This window comes from Lontra canadensis, unplaced genomic scaffold (assembly GCF_010015895.1).
Source record: "Lontra canadensis isolate GAN:19392208 unplaced genomic scaffold, GSC_riverotter_1.0 scaffold248, whole genome shotgun sequence".
NCBI lineage: Eukaryota > Metazoa > Chordata > Mammalia > Carnivora > Mustelidae > Lontra > Lontra canadensis.
Genome location: NW_022631242.1, coordinates 101,050 through 117,436, shown reverse-complemented (window position 1 = coordinate 117,436; position 16,387 = coordinate 101,050). Strand labels below are relative to the sequence as shown.

The 16,387-nt window shown below is 49.9% G+C and overlaps 2 protein-coding genes across 6 annotated transcripts in view; one reads left to right on the top strand and one right to left on the bottom strand.

The window, feature by feature from the left end:
• LOC116862489 (tubulin-specific chaperone E) overlaps nucleotides 1-7,097 on the top strand; it is a 72,120-nt gene extending 65,023 nt beyond the window's left edge. The window contains exons 11-17 of one of the 3 annotated variants that reach the window (XM_032849792.1): nucleotides 18-82; nucleotides 1,483-1,635; nucleotides 2,155-2,308; nucleotides 3,611-3,679; nucleotides 4,224-4,283; nucleotides 6,528-6,619; nucleotides 6,798-7,097. In XM_032849792.1, the coding sequence (XP_032705683.1) occupies nucleotides 18-82; nucleotides 1,483-1,635; nucleotides 2,155-2,308; nucleotides 3,611-3,679; nucleotides 4,224-4,283; nucleotides 6,528-6,619; nucleotides 6,798-6,890 (686 nt within the window). In that variant the 3' untranslated portion in view covers nucleotides 6,891-7,097. Of the gene's footprint in view, nucleotides 1-17; nucleotides 83-1,482; nucleotides 1,636-2,029; nucleotides 2,061-2,154; nucleotides 2,309-2,885; nucleotides 2,954-3,610; nucleotides 3,680-4,223; nucleotides 4,284-6,527; nucleotides 6,620-6,797 lie in introns of those variants that run through there. The other 2 variants (XM_032849793.1, XM_032849794.1) reach the window with 2 other exon arrangements.
• Nucleotides 7,098-7,958: 861 nt separating this feature from the next.
• LOC116862490 (UDP-GalNAc:beta-1,3-N-acetylgalactosaminyltransferase 2-like) overlaps nucleotides 7,959-16,387 on the bottom strand; it is a 57,045-nt gene continuing 48,616 nt past the window's right edge. For all 3 annotated transcript variants that reach the window (XM_032849798.1, XM_032849796.1, XM_032849797.1), the window contains 5 exons: nucleotides 13,437-13,620; nucleotides 11,014-11,139; nucleotides 10,252-10,411; nucleotides 9,638-9,694; nucleotides 7,959-8,367 (listed from right to left, as the gene is read on the bottom strand). In XM_032849798.1, the coding sequence (XP_032705689.1) occupies nucleotides 8,221-8,367; nucleotides 9,638-9,694; nucleotides 10,252-10,411; nucleotides 11,014-11,139; nucleotides 13,437-13,620 (674 nt within the window). In that variant the 3' untranslated portion in view covers nucleotides 7,959-8,220. The remainder of the gene's footprint in view (nucleotides 8,368-9,637; nucleotides 9,695-10,251; nucleotides 10,412-11,013; nucleotides 11,140-13,436; nucleotides 13,621-16,387) is intronic.

Genomic DNA, 16,387 nt, shown 5'->3' with positions numbered 1-16,387 from the left:
TCTCCTTTTTTCTCTAGGGCATAAGACTTCCATGTTTCCTTCCTTGCAGTACCTCGTCGTGAATGACAATCAGATCTCACAAGTAAGAGCTTCTGTGGAATGTATGTACCTCATGAGCCCTCGTTTCCACTCTCAGGAGAAGTTCGTCAGTTCCTTCCATTACAAAATATTTACTTCATTTTAAAAATATGCTTTATAAAGTTAATTTTACTTGCACTATAGTTAACATGCAGTGTTGTGTTAGTTTTAGGTGTATAGTGACCCCACCCTTCCACACATTACTCAGGTCTCATCAAGCTAAATACACTTTAGTCTACACTCTCTTTCCCCCATCTCCCATTCACCTCCCCTCTGGTGACCATCAGTTTGGGCTCTATAGTTAAGAGTCTTTTTTTTTTGTTTGTTTGTCTCTCTCTCTTGTTTGTTTTGTTTCTTAAATTCCATATGAGTGAGATCATACAATATTTGTCTTTCTCTGATTGACTTACTATGCTTAGCATAATACCCTCCAGCTCCATCCATGTTGTTGCAAATGGCAAGATTTCATTCTTTTTTTTTTTAATGGCTGAGTAATATTCCATTGTATGTACGTACATCTTCAGTCATCAGTCAGTGGACACTTGGGCTGCTTCTGTGGTTTGGCTGTTGTAAATAATGCTGCTGTAAACATAGGGTTGCATGTATCCCAAAGTTAGTGTTTTGTATTTTTTGGGTAAAGACCCAGTGGTGCGATTACTGGATCATAGGGTAGTTCTGTTTTTAACTTCTTGAGGAACCTCCATATGATTTTCCACAGTGGCTGCACCAGTTTGCATTCCCACCACCAGTGTGCAGGGGTTGGGGGGGTTCCCTTTTCTCCACATCTTCGCCAGCACCTGTTGTTTCTTGTGTTGTTGATTTTAGCCATTCTGACAGGTGTGAGGTGATCTCTCATTGTAGTTTTGACTTGCATTTCCCTGATATTGAGTGATATTGAGCATCTTTTCATGTGTTGGCCATTTGGATGTCTTCTTTGGAGAAGTGTCTGTGTATGTCTTCTGCCCATTTTTCATTGAATTATTTGTTCTTTGGGTGTTGTGATTGCTAAGTTAGATACTCTTTATTGGGTGTGTTATTTGCAAATATCTTGTCCTATTCTGTAGGTTGCCTTTTAGATTTGTTGCTGGTTTCCTTCGCTGTGCAGAAGCTTTTCATTTTGACATAGTAAGAAATATTTTAAATTGAAAGAGAAATGCTTCCCCTCAGAAAACCCTAAAGTATTAAGAACTTAATTTAAGTCATAGTAAGCAGACTGTCATTGTACATGACATGGTTCTAGAGTAAAAGTGTGTGGTCTTCCCAGTGGGTGCTCCATGCGTAAGGACAATCCTGCACCTCGGGTTGGAACGAGGGGTTTTTGCTTTTCTCTTGCTTGTTCAGATACTCCAAGAAATGAGCCTGAAACATGTTTATTTTCACGTATTCTCTTTTGCTGGGTTTCAGTGGTCGTTTATCAATGAGCTGGATAAGTTACCGAGTCTGCACGCTCTGTCCTGCAGCAGAAACCCCCTGACGGAAGAGAACAAAGCAGCACATACCACGCGTGGGCTCATCATCGCCAAAATCGGTCAGTTGAAGACCCTGAACAAATGCGAGGTGAGTGCTGGTTTCAGGATCTGATGCCTCTTAGAACAGGAAACACATGATCAGAATCGTCCTGCGCCTGAAGCATGGTGGCTCTTCCGGGCTCCTCAGGAGGTGGCGTCCCGGAGAAGCCTGTTGCTTGGCGGCCTTGAGAAGGGGCCGGGCGTGTCAGGGGTTTGCTCCTTTGTCTTGGGGGAATTACAGGAGGAAGAGCCAGAGAGCTTGTCCTCTTCTTCTCAGCCACTGCCCTCCAGAAATTGCGGGGGCAGGGCCTTGCTGCCGGGCCGCCTGCCGGGAACAGTGTGCTCCGGGGCGGGGCGGGGGGGCACCCTCGGGCCGGACGCCGGCTGTGGACACTCTCGTGAGGAAAATGTAGGACGAAGTTCTCACCTCCTTGCGCTGTCAGCTCCTGAATCCTGTCCCTGTTGGAAGGGACGGTAAGAAGAGATGCCCCGTCGCTCTCCGTGTGATGACCGTCCCTCAGCCAGCGGCAGGGCAGGGCACAAAGCACAGACCGCGTTTGTCCCGCAGATCCCGCCGGAGGAGAGGCGCGGCGCCGAGCTCGATTACCGGAAGGCGTTCGGCAACGAGTGGAAGGCGGCGGGCGGCCACCAGGACCCCGAGCAGAACCGGCCCCACGCGGAGTTCCTCGCGGCGCATCCCCGGTACCAGTCGCTGTGCCTCAGTACGTTTGCGGGCCGCAGCCCTCCCGCTCCGCCCCCGCAGCCCCAGCCGCGGGGCGTTGGAGGGGACCCTCGGTGGCCCTGCTGTTCTTCGGGGCGTGGTGGGGTCCTCCCAACGGGCCTGAGTGCGATGCTGGGGCCGCGTCCGCAAGCCCAGGAGCCAGACTCGAACCGGCCTCTTCAGGGCAGAGTCCGCAGCCTCGCTCCGCAGAGGGAGCGCGGGGAGTCCGAGGCCTCCTGGAAGGGCGAGATCGGCATCGGGGTGCTGGGGTGGGGGTAGCCCTGCGGTGGAAGCCCCTCCTGTCTGCCCGAGTCCCCCCCCCACCGGCTTCGCGCCGCGGGAGGGCGGGCGACCCCTCCTTGCCGGGGGGCAGGAGCAGCGGCGGCCCTGGCCGAGCCTGCGGATCTCGCACGCGCGGAGCGTGTTAAGGTCGAAGCCCGGCCCCGGTGTTGCTGAAGCTCCCCGGGCAGTGGTGACCAGCGTGTCCGGTCCCCTCCGCGCGGCTGGAGGGCGCCCCTACCCCCGGCCCTCTCCGCCCCCTACCGGGGCTTCCTTACCTTCCCCGCCTGGGTCCTCAGGCCCTGAAGCCCCCACTTGGCGACTCTGTCCCTGCCGTCCTCCCCGTTTTGACTTAGTCGTCACTCCAGATGTCACGTTCTTTCTCAAACCCGTTTCCCGGTGCCGCTCGCCGCATTGCGCTCCGGCTGGGGCGCTGGCCGTGAGGACGCAACGCCGCCTGGGGGGCGCTTTCCGATCCCGGCCCGGAGCTGCCCGGTTTCCCGCTGCTTCGGGGAGCCCGAATCACGTGGGGGCGGGCGGGGGAAGGGAGCTTCTGTCCCGCAGCCGCGCGGGTCGGGCTCGGTGTGGCTGCTGAGAAGGCCCTGAGGGGAGACACGGCCTCTCGCGCGGCCTTGAGAGAAACGCAGGCCCCGGTGGGCCCCGCATGAGTCCGCGCAGGCGACGCCTGCCCGCCCCCTGCGGCCTCTTGACGCCGCTTTTCCAGGCGGGGGCTGGGCCCGGGCACCCAGCCTGGCATAGCGCCATCTGGCTGACACCTGAAGGTGTCCCTTGAGTTGTGTCCCATCTGGTCCCGTGGTTCTGTGAGGCGCCGGGGTGGGGGTGGGGCTGGCCGTGGCCGTCCCCCTGCAAATAAGTAAACAAGTAGTCTAGTGAAGGGGACAGGTCCCAGGTGAGCGGAGCAGCTGCTCCCGGAAGGAAAAGGCTACGGGGGTCCTTTTGGCGCCTGTATTTTTCCTTCTAGGGGCCTGGTTTATCCTGATCCGTGTTTATGCTTCTTGCACAGAATACGGTGCGCCCGAAGACGGGGAACTCAAGACACAACAGCCGTTTTTGCTCAAAAACCAACTACTAAGTAAGAACCGCACACTCAAAGACCGCTTACTTGTATGTGCGTCTTTGGGCGCCGACACAGATGGGAACGGTTGCTTTCTCTTAAGGAGGTACCTGGAGTAACCCAGTTTTGAAAGAAAGGATGAATTCTGGAACATCTCTGAGTTGTATCACAAGTTTTGGCAGTTCCCATGCTTTCAGCTCAACTGTTAGAAACTGGGGCGGGGTGTGTGAGAAGTGTGCTGACTTGTGGTTTGTAAATGTGTGACTTTCTTACATGGGGACGCCAGCTACACAGTCAGGCCAGGAGTCGGATGGGAGCAGGGGAGGCACTGGAATGTTGGCCCAGCGCTTTCTGTTGTTAATTCTGTGAATAATTGTTGTTAATCGTTAATTCCGTGAAGAATTAGTAGAAGGAATTTTCAACATCAGTAAGAGCTGTTCCTGTATTAGGATCTGGGCCCGGTGGTCTTACAGTTGGATCCTGGGGCAGGTGCGGTTCAGGTGTGTGCAGTTAGAACCCTTATTACGCTAGCTCTCAGTCTTTTTCCTTTTTCTCTTTCAAGCACTGAAGATAAAATATCCTAATCAAGTTGATCAGAAAGTCCTAGAGAAACAACTGCCAGGTAAGAAAAACAGGACTTTTGTCTCCTTACACTTAGGAATCACTGGTCTAGGCATGAGTCAGCTGGTAGAAAGTATCTAGAAGCTCCATTTGGAGCTTCTAGGTTTTCACTAACCTTTTATGATCTAAAATACAATGTGTCCTTCCCCCCAAACGCTCAAGTCTCCCGTACCCGTATCAGCTTGTGTAGGAAAGTCTTGTTAAACAATGACCTATTTAGCCAAAGGCACGAGTGCGGAGCGGCATGGCCTTTCCCGAGCCCACCGCTGTTTAGTGCCCAAATTGTGGCGCTGGTCCAGAGAGCCTCACTGGGCCTGAGGTCTTACCGTTCCTTCGTAAAATAGGAAACCTGTCTTGGTGAGCTGAAGTGTGAATTACTTGGACATTGGTGACTTCACATACACTCTGCTCCTTGCCAGTTAGGAATCCCTGCAGAAAGTTCTCAGATGTGGTCTTTTAATGGACACACTGAAATGGTTTTCTTTGGAAAAACGACTCCAGAACTCTGTCTAAACGTCACTATTACTGGAATGGAATTAGCTTCATCCCGAAAATACTGTTATGTCAACCAACTAGATTGATCTAATATACTTAGAATTACAGTCTCTCGGGTGTACTGAGCCTTGTCAGATGGAAGCCCGCCTCATGGTGAGAGAGTGGTACGGACGAGTTAAGTGTGGAGCAGCGAGGCTCTGAGATGAAATGTGTAGTGCCCTAAGCGACTCTCATAAAATACTTTGCTTGTGAGTGGAGTAAATTCACATTTTTAAAATGTCTGCTTTGTAGCACTTATAATGGCAAATTCCCCCACCACCTGATTGCTCACCAGTGGGGAAGGGGAAGGGCCGAGTAACCCCCGGCAGCTCCATGCCCCACGGTCAGGCAGCAGGAGCGAGCGCGCAGGGGTCTAGGGTCGACTGTGCAGTATCGCTGCCATGAGTCGCCATTTAAATTGAAATTCATTAAACTGAAGTAAAAAAATTCAATCCTGAGTCGTCCTGACCCCGTGGCCCTTCAGGGTCTGGCCAGCTGCATGGACGGCTGGACGAGAAAGCAGCACGTAGGGTTAGGACATCACGAAACCCACCCGTCCTAACAACCGGAGAAAAGCCTGGAAGTGTAGACCCCCATTGAACTTCCACAGGGGGCCTAGGAAGCCACAAACCATCTCCACATTTTCTGAATGTTAAGACAGTTGTGTGTTATGTTGACATTAGAAATGGTAATAGTATTTAGAGCATTACGGGCAAATTGCCATCTTTTTCTGTAGACCCAGTGCAGTGTAGACCCAGATTTCTTACTAGGATTCTTGTACGGCCAAAGTGTTTGTTTCTGACATGACTTAGGAATGGGTCCTTTCCCGTTGCTCTTGACCCATCACTAACCACCCTCGGAACAGTGAAACCTGGTCCACCAAAATCTGTAAGAAGGACAAGATTATCTACACATATTCACAGACAAAAGAACAAGTTATGTGAAGTATGTCAATTGTTTATATTCAACACATAAACAAGGCCAGTTTTTATTCTAAAATAAAGATAACATTTATTATCACAAGTTGCATAAAAACACAGCTTTACAAAAATCATTTTTGATAGAAAAATAGTTGAATACATGTGATATTTGTAGGAACACCATACTATTGCTGTACCTCCAGCTAAAGCTTCAAAGAAACTATATTTCTCATCATCAAAATATCCAGTATTTACCACAACCCATCTTTGGAAAGAAGTTCATAGCGTTTTCTGAACAAACCAAGGCATCTGCTCATGAGGCAGGTCCCACATCACAATCTCACAGACCGGTCCCTGCCTCATTCCACAGAGGAGGAAACCAAGGCAGAACCATGGAGAGGCGCCCTCTGGACGCCTGAGCCCCCATGCCAGCATTCTCGCTGCCATCTGTAAGCGAGTCATCAGAGGTTTAGAAAGTAAATGATTTTACTCAGATTTACTCCTCTGTGCAGAGAACGGGATTTCTGGTTTATTCAGATGGAGTAAATGTTTGCCACCAGTGAAATGGAATCCCACTGTCAAAGGGCACTTAGGTCAAACCCTAGCTCAGTTCCCCACGTGTTGGGTCAGCGGTGTGGAACCGGCTCTCGGGGTGCATGGGGCAGGCGAGACTTTCCCTAATGATGTCCACGGGAAAACGGATACCGTGAGTCGTTGCGACTGTGGTCTTGTCACATGAGCTAGATTGACACATGTCATTTGAGAGAACTGAGGGTGTTTTTCTTTGACAGACTCCATGACAATTCAGAAGGTGAAGGGACTGCTGGCCCGTCTTCTCAAAGTTCCTGTGTCAGAACTGCTGCTCTCCTATGAAAGCCCCAAAGTAAGTAGCCCACAGAACAGAGTCTGGCTGAGTCCCCCTAGTGTGACACATTGTGAATCTAGGGCTCCATGTGACACGTATTGTTTCTAAATGGGAAACATATGCCTCTCTTCGGGAGGGGGTGCATGTATGAAGATGGCTCTGCCTTTATCGCCCCAAACCTTTGTTCTGTTTGTAGATGCCTGGCAGAGAGATCGAGCTCGAAAATGACCAGCAGTCGTTACAGTTTTATTCTGTGGAAAGTGGAGATTGTCTGTTGGTGCGATGGTAATAATGAACTAAGAAAGTCTGGGGACTACACTGTTTATCATGACTGGGTGTGGGGGTCACCGGAAATAAAGGATTTATTGGAACAATTCTGTCAGAAAAAGAGGTTTTACAACTTGCCGTAAGCATAGAAAAAGTGGTATTTTCACTGGGAAGAGACCATTTCTAGGCTTGTATGTAACAGCAGTAATAAAGGCTTTGCACCTACTAATGATTTTCTGATTTTATTTCATATTTCATGACTATACATTTCCATATGTGGAGATTTAAATATTAAATAGAACCTAGCTAGTCTAATGAATTCTGAACACGGTTAATGTCGGTCATAGGACCAGTTCTAATGGAACCTATGGATACTATGAGCTTATAAAGTTAGCAAAATTATTTGGACGGTCACTTTGGGAAAGGTCGCTTAAACTTAGGCATTTTCTATGTGTAACGTGTGCTGTGATCTCTTCCCTTCATTACCCTGTTTTTAGAGTACTTACAAAAATTCATTACATGCTTTTCCCTACAGTTGTACCTAAGCTGGGCATATATCCTACAGAAGATTTCCATCTCTGATCGGAGTTCACTCATATTAGGTAAACATTACGCAATGACGGGAGGAAAGAAAAATTCATTCTTTTAAAGTGTCTGCTACTTAGCAGTATCCTTCCCTAGGTCACTAAAACCCAGAGAGGTATTTGATTTACAGCCACAGAATTTTAGCTTTTTTTTTTTTAATAGTACTAGACCATGACCTTCAGGATTTATGTTAAACAGCAAAAGAAAACAAATTAGCTCACTTAATAGGTGAACTTTAAAACCAATGTCCAGAACTGAGACTTATATGGGTTCCTTTTCCAGTTGCCCACTTCACTCAGACATTTCCATTCCCAAACTTTGGTATAAGTGACCACACAGCATTCTGTGAATTGTTTTTGGCCCTTCATGATCCTAATTATGCCTCACAGAGCCATTCTATAATCCAGGCTGGAATTCACATTCTTAGTTACTAGATTTCTGAACGAGGCCAATTTTAACCAAAAGTGATAGGTAATGAATTATAAACTAGGAAGGATACCTCAGGTTTTAGAAACATGTTTTATAAAACAATTTGGTGTTTTTCAAATGGTCTTCCAATATGGAAATAAAATTTTTATGTACAGTATCAGTTGATTTTTAAAAAGGAAATTTTGTGCAAACATTTAGAAATATCACATTGGTTTCAGGTAAAAAGTGCCAACCTAGAACTATCTGGAAAGACCACAGCGCTTGTTGCCTAACTGCGGGCTCCCCTCCGACTGACCCCAGCTGCTCCGAGGCGTACCGTCCTCCTCCGGCACAGCAAGTTAAAACCCTCCCGCTGCTGCTTCGCACTGACAAGGATCCCCACACAGTTCCTTCAGCTGCCACAGCCGCGCCAGCTCCCGGGGCGAGTACTGCGGGGAGGACAGCATTCCCGTCTCACACGTCTTCTCACACAGCCACAGGCCGTCCTGGCGAGAAACCAAAGTGAACTCAGAGCCGTGGAAATGAGCTTGTAGGCTCCAGGGGCGGGGGTGGGGGGGTGGCGGAGAGGATTCTAGCCATATGCGTGTGTGTGTGTGTGTAATTTAGAAAACAGAACCCGTGTCTCAACCTTGACCCTGGGTGGGATGGAAAGGGTCTGCCCTGAGCACCTGGAACCCCAGCCTGCCCTTAGCTGGGGTCCCATTCGCCGGCGGTGCAGTCGGAGATGGTCATGGCCTTCGGTGCGAGGCAGAAACATCAGTCCTCTTTGTAGAGAACATTTTAAATACTTCCTTTCCAAGGACATGAGTTCACACACACAAGTCTCTGAACACATCAGGAAACAAGCTCCCTGAGCTACGTCTGCAGACACACCTGCCCACACAGACCCACCAACCCCAGCTACCACAATGATCAGACGCAGAAAATGATGTTCAGCGTTCGGCAAGTCAAAGCCGGGACTTTGGGAAGACGCAGGGCAGTCACGTCTGGCCCAGGAGAGAGGGTTCATCCCCGTGCACCCCTGACACGAGTGGGGCCTGCTCTGGGCCCAGGCGCCGCACAGGCTTCCTGCCCTACCCGTCCCTGCGTGTGCCTCTACCCCCTGCACCTTCTGTGGCCAAAGTGGAAGCTGCAGGAATCAAATTCCCCAGAAAGCCTTGAGCTGAAGCCCAGCTTTGTGCCTGCCTCTCCCCAGGGCCCCTGTTCCCATTTCCGACCTCCGGAGATCCCTTCCTTCCTTTCTTTCCCTGACCCGGCGGTCCGTGGATTTCCAGGAGCACCTTCCGGTACTTACATCCGCGGTTGCATCTGCATCAGTCAGAAGAGCTGAAGGGTCCCCGGACTGTTACACTGCTGGGAACTTGCCAGCAGATTCCTTAAGGTCTTTTTTTTTTTTGAAGTGATCTCTGAGCCCGACATGGGCTCAAACTCATGACCTTCAGATCAAGAGCTGCAGGCTCCACTGACAGAGCCAGCCAGGCGCCCCGGACTCCTTGTATTTTAAAAAGCTACCAAGAACTTCTAATGAAACATATAAAAACCTATTTCTTCTCTGTGGGTGGGAAAACTTCCATCCAAAACATTTAAACTCAAAAAGTATGCGAGCACAGGTGGATGGCTGTGAGCTGAATCGGGCTCAGCCCTGCTGCTGGACCTTCTGCTCGCCGTTCCTGCCCCACGTCTGACCCAGGCGCCTCACTCCCTCACAATCCGCAGAGCCCCGGGGCTGGGGTCGGCCCCGCCAGGCTCGCTTACCTGGTAGCGCGCAGGTCCTATGGCTGCCATCCAGATGCCCATGCTCACGTCTTCACCCTGTACGCGCCCGAGAGTCAAAATGCAGAAGCTGAAATGCTGCGTCGTCTCTAAACACGATGTCACACGTTCCCATAAGTCATCTTTCCACTTCATTCTGTAATTATTCTACCAGGAAACGCCAGGTCCACCACTTGTACACAGAGGGAAACCTGGCGGCCGTGGACACCCGGGGCCGGTCGGCCGCCCTTGGAGGCCCCACGCCAGCAGCTTGAGCCCTACAGCAGCTCCGGTGGCCAGGTGGGCTGATGAGTGACACGGTCACCGGAATCCACAAAAAGGAAGCCCATGCTTTACAGACTTCCTCCTTTTGACTGTCAAGCTTTCGGTTCTTCCAGGGACTATCCTTCTAAGTACAGCCCGAAAACCTATTAAGTAGGCTCAAAAAAAGATTTTAGGAACAGAATTTAGAGCCAAGGTCTGGAGGCCATGGCTGTGTCCCTGACCTTGGAGGGGGACTCCTCCCAGGTGCGCTGCTCTGTGCTCAGAGGTGGAACACCGGGCTGGACAGGACTTGGCGTGAAGAGTACGCGGCCGGGGCGGAAATCCAGACTCACCTGATAGGTCTTCAGTCTGCCCGCGTTGCCGGCGAGCCAGTGCACGATGTCCCTGGAGATGACGTACCCCGAGCCACAGGCAAAGGCTGGGTAGGCAGGACTGGGGTACTCCAGCTCCTGCCACTTGCCGGTTCGGTCCACTGCCCAGTTCAGTCTGAAACTGAGAGCCAAAAAGAGGTGGCTTCTTTGTGTGGGTGTGACAGCTGTCCTACACTACGAGCCGGGACCCCTTTACGATCACTACAAAGGACTAAGCTGTAAAAGTAAGGAAAGAAGGAATTTTTTTTTTTTTTTGGGTCTAAGGAAAGGCATCATTTACCTAGCGGGTGTGTGACATGAAAGACTGGCGCATCACATTCTCTAAGTTACATCTGTGGAGTTTCTGAAAGTACCAGAGCATCACGTGTACATACGCTAAAGACCCCGAATCCATGCTGGATTCCTGAAGAAACAGCGAAGTTTCAGAAACGTGTCACAACTCTCTTCTACCCTGTACAGCTCCTCCTTACACGAGCACCGTTACTTCTAGGCCGCGATGATGAGAGCCACACGGTCTTCCCCTCCTCGTTCACCTTAGCCCAGGCTTCCCGGTCTGCAGATCTCCCCTCTCGCTGCAGAATGCTAACGCCCAGGGGCCCAGGCAGGAGGCTGCCCATCTCAGCCACATTTTGCTTGTGAAAAACAGCTTGTGTGTTTGTCATTCTAAATTAATTCCCTTTGATCAGGGACATGAAGCTGAAGAGCGAACAAGGTTTAACTTACTTTCCCCACCAAAAATTAGGCCCATCCAGATTCTTGTGGGCAATCCTATTAAATACAGCCTCCAAGTCTATGTAACAGTCGTCGTCTGTCTTCAGCAGTAAGTCAAAGCTCGTTGTTTCCACGGTCCTGTTGGCAGAAGGGAAAGCGGGAATCAGTGCATCCGTACCTCCGTACCAGGAGAGGAAGTGACGCCGCCGTGGTGACATCACCACCGTTTTACTACTGGAGGACTGTCCCTGGATGACCTGCACACTTTCTCTGTTTCTCCGAGGCTGAGAACGTGCTCAGAACGCTGCCGCCAGCAACTGCATCCATCCTCACTCGGTACTCACCGAGTGTAACAGAGAAGCACCAAGCGGATCTGAAGGGTGCGGACGAAAACACAATAAACTACAGACCTGGCTTAAGTGGAACCTATGCGCAAACAAACGGTTCTGTGACCTTGTTCCCATCAGGCTGGCAAACATGCCAACCCTGGCACTTGGGTTCTTCCCGGGGGCCCAGGGTGCGGGGACAGGTGTCCTCGCAGGCTCTCCCACAGAACCCTGCTGCACAAGATGCCCTACTGTGCCACGAGTTCCACTTCACTCAGCTGATGGTTTTTAAAACACTGAGCTGTAACATGGAAACAGACTTCCCCGAAGAAATGATTCCCCACAATTAAACTCTTATAAATGACCTTTAGGAAGGCGCAGGAGGGTGACTTCATTTACCCAGATATGTAAGGGCGAGCAGAGACAAAACTGACTTCATTTCACAGTGCCAATCCCTGTCCATCTTGGATTAAAATAAACCCAGAGTCTTGCTAGGGAACCAAATGGCAGAAATCTGAATAAAAGAAATCTGGAGAAAGTGTTTTTCGGTCGAAGAATGGTGAATTTCACAACAGGTCCACACCAAAGTGCATGACCCCGTGCTTCTGAAGTTTACTTCTAACTAACAGTACAGGAGCACATAATATTTGCTCATCAGGAGGAACTCTGTGATAAAGGACACTGCGGTCACTGAGGAGTCACCTGAAGAAAGAATGCCTAGCGCCACTTTCATTACAGCATGGACGGTGGACAGGTGTCACAGGCGGGGAGGGGGAGGAGTGGGTCCCCAAGCCCAGGTCCATTAGCCTGTCACCAGTGATTCAGGTGGCAGTGATGACTAAGATCTCAGAGATGCGCAAGGAGTACAGGAGAGAAGACTTACACCAAAGGTAACAGATAAACTACACTGAACTTCCACAGCCAGGAATCAGCTCCCCAGAGAAAGTCCTAGAACCCCACAATCCGGATTTCCCACTTCTTGGACCTCCATTCCCACCCTTCACTGAACTCTTTCCATTCCTGCCTTGGCCCCCTTATAACAAGGACCCCTCTCAGGGGCCTTGAGCTAAAGAAGGTTCTTTTTCTCCGTTCAGCTGTCCAAACACAACCCTGGTATTCTAGACACACCCCGATCCAGCTCTTAATTCTATCTGCCCTCTAGCCACAGGGTGTCTCCAAAATTATATTAACTTGCCCTAGCTATGAAACATGACCTTCCGTAAATGAATCCAGACTACATCCATCCACTCTGCCTAGGGCAACAGGCAAGAGAGAGCAACAGACTTGGGGGCTCACCAAGAAACGAGCTTCCTGATCCAATTTTAAAAGACACAGATGTGGAAACCTCTAGATTTAGGCTAGACAGAGAAAGCTCGGGTTCGTTCTAGGGTGGACAGTGTCACAGGGCTCAACAGCAAGTAAGTGGACCCCTGAGTGACTAATCTTGTTAACTGTACAAATATGTAAATTATAGTAGTTGTTATCGTTGCTGCCATCAGTCATATAAAGGCAGGAATGACAACCCGGGTGGAAGAAATGCTGAAGGGTTGGGAAGTTACAGGAGAGTTCCAGGGCTTTGCATTTCATCTTATTGAAAACGTTTGGAATTAGGGCAAGTGGTTCTCGAATGCATGGAGTAGAGGATGCAAACAGAATGTGCGTGTTCTGAAGAGAATTCAGACCAGTAACCTGGGCTCGGGGGAGCTGTATGTGGGCCATGTAGGTCAGCAGGTGTGATCACCACTGAACACGGGACATTTTCAAACTCAGTGATTTTCATCTGGTGTTGGCTTGAGGCAACCAAGACAATTACTCACAGGACTCATTCTGACTCAGAGAGAATGGAACAACTCGAAATGAGAGCGACTTTTGCTCCATTTTTGATAAAGATTGTTCACATCACGGATCTGCTCATCTGAATGACAAAGCAGCAGAACTTTAAAAGGTCAATCCTCACAAAGAACCAGGACACAAGACATCACATCCCAGGTGTTGAGGGGTTCTGGGGTTGGTTTAAAAAAAAATGCAGGGGTCTAATGTTAATAAATTGTTCCTACATCCCAAAAACAGTAAGACAAATTCTACCTACCCCACATTCTTACCACCTACCATCTGTAGAAGTTCAGCAATTTCGCAGGGACATTTCGGTAAGTGTCCACGACATCCACAAAAACAATGTCATCATAGATGCTGCTTTCCTCCCTCAGTAGGGCGTCTTCCCTGTGGAGGTTACTTATGTGGTCAAGAAGTCTTCGAGGGCGAGAATGGAGGTTTTGTAAGAGTGTGTCACCTTCTACAAAGGAAAATTCAAGAGCTGGAGAAAAATGCTGTGGCGAACGTGAGACTCAGCACGTGAACGCTTTGTATGCTCACACCCTCTCCCTGGGGGACCCAACAGAAAGCAGCGGGAGGCCCCTGAGCTGGGCTCCAGGCCCTCCAGCCCCTGCGCGGATCCACGGCCACTCTCCTGCGGACAGTCCCGCGGCGGCCCATCAGGCCGTGGGAGGCAGTGGGTCCCTCCACGGCCACCCCAGCCCCGGACTCTCTATTTCACATGCTCACAAGGACGTCCCCTGCGGCGCTGTTTGTAACGGAGGAAACGGAACCAACCTAAATGTCCCCTGACAGGAGAGTGACCAGCCTGGGGGACAGTTACGTGTGGGATGCCGCAGGCAGAAGATGTGACCTGATCTTGCATGTTCCGGGGAATGGCACCGACAAATGATGCCAGGGGAGGGACCTTCATCGCTAGGTGATATGTACAATATGATGACACAGACCTCGATTATAAAACACTCCCATCAGAACTGTTACGGAAAGATACATGCGTATGTAGTAGAAAGCAGGGAAGAAAGAAAGGGAAGTGTGCACATGAATTTCGGGACAGGGACACCCTCTCCGAGGGGAGGGAGGGACATGGTCGGACAGTTAGCAGGGAGGGGGATTGTGTCTGTGACGGTTTTTTCTTAAAAGGAAGCAAATATGACAAAACATAAACATTTGTTAATTGTGAGTAAGAAGGACATGGCTGTTTCCCACAGCGCTCTCCATTCTTGGTGTCTCTGTGCTATTTCATAATAAAAGTGTGCTGAAAGACACCTGTTTACTACCTCACATGTTAACGAATCACTTGTCACGTTGGTGCAGGCACTGGCCTCAGATCCTGTGGACTTAAGGCGGCCACTTTCACTAGGGCAGGATTTTCTCAAATGTCTCACTCCAATCAGAGAAAACGTCTAGTAAATACAGCGAGTGGCTGCAGGGCGAGGGAACAACAGAGCGCTCAGCACCCCACCTCCCAGGACTACAGGGAAAGCCTGGGGTGCGGGGATCGAAGGCCGAGACCCGATTTCTGCCTCTGCCCACGGGGACATGCGGGGCAAAGCTGCAGGTTTCCGGGCCCGTGTTCTCATGAGCGGGAGGTGGAGGAGGGCGGGGACCGCTTGCTGACACCCGCATTCAGCAGGTCGGGGGCAGAGGCCATGACTCTGTCTTCAGCATGTGTCTTCCCAGAACTCTGAGGCAGCAGGACCCCAGACAACCACCGTTTGGGAAACTCGGGCCTGAATGACCCTGTGCTCTGCCAGCACGTTCTACTGTACATTCTATCATACTCTACCGTAAGAGCCTTTACTTGGGAGATAAAGAGAAGTATATGCAATTTAACACTTGAAGGAAAGTCCAAGTGTTTGAAAATTGGCAAAATGGGAGAACGGCTGTAACAAGGGGAGAGCAGGAATTAAACATGGGCCTTTCAGACGAACTCCACTGCCGGTGTCAGGAAACCAGGCACATGCAGTAGCAGACCTGCGTGTCCTTTAAACCGATGATCTGTCCAGCTGTGACCGAAAAGAACCGCAGCGTGCCAGCCTCAGAGTTTGCTAGATCACGTCTGTCTAGTGAGCCTGCTAAGACACAGACATCTGCGCTCCAGTCTCGAAGATTTTAGCTTTGTAGCTTGAGGTAGGGTCCGGACAGGGATGCCAATGCCCGACAAAATTTAATAACCGGTATATAACCTGACGGTTCTGAATGGCACTTAGATCCTGATTTTAAAAAATGTATACTGAGATTTTTCAGATATATCCAGTACATGAGAAGACAGTCTACTCATTTTCATTTTTTTAGCCTACAACTTAAGTTATTTCACTCTTATTTGAAAGAAATTGTCCCTCACCCAGACCTTATTCCTTTAGCCTCCATGACAGAAAAATTATGACAAGCTTTTGTCCAGGGTACAGGAGCGGCCCCTTCTAGAACAGTTTAGTGGCAGAAGTCTCAAGGGCCCCTTAAACTGGTTTTTAAAACCTCCCAGTGGCATATTCGGGAATGAACTGGTCAGAGAAGGGAAGGTGCCGGATACTCCAGTCAGACAGTGCGTTACACTGTCCCAGCCCCATGGCTTCGCTGCCTTAGAAAGCTGCCTGAGCTCCGGATCCGAGTTTTCCCCAGGGCTGGGGTATTAATAGCCGCTTGGGGAGCTAAGTGGACACCTTCCTTGGCAGAGTGGTCTCACAGTTTCATGAAAACTCTCTGGACTGGAGTTAAGGATCTCTAAATTTTAAATCTATTTTTAATGCAAGTTTATGGGCAAAACCCATGTGCCTGTTCTAGCCTACTCTTCGGGGTAACGTAACAATACAACGACTTCTGTGAGGAAACACTATAAATTAAGAGGCTTTTGAAAAAATTTTATAAAGCCACAGTCCATTTGCATCCCCAAAGAACAGGCAGTGGCTCAAACGGGGTGTGTGCCCTCCTCAACACTGTGCTGTCAAGGGCTCCTGGAGAGTCTCCTCTCAGGATCTGCTCTGCTTTCCCTGATCACGGAGAGCCTTCAGGGAAGCTGGGTCCTAATTCTTTTATCGGAATCCATGCTCTGTGGAGCTCTGAGATGTCAAGACAGAAATTCGACTGGGCACCTTTGTTCCCTAGAAGATGTTCAAGACAGGTGGCCAAGAGGAACTGCATCCATGGTAGTCTTTCTTTCTTAACGATCAGAGACACGGAATTCTCAGGAATCATAGACAGATATTTAAGTAAGCATCATTCAAGAAGAC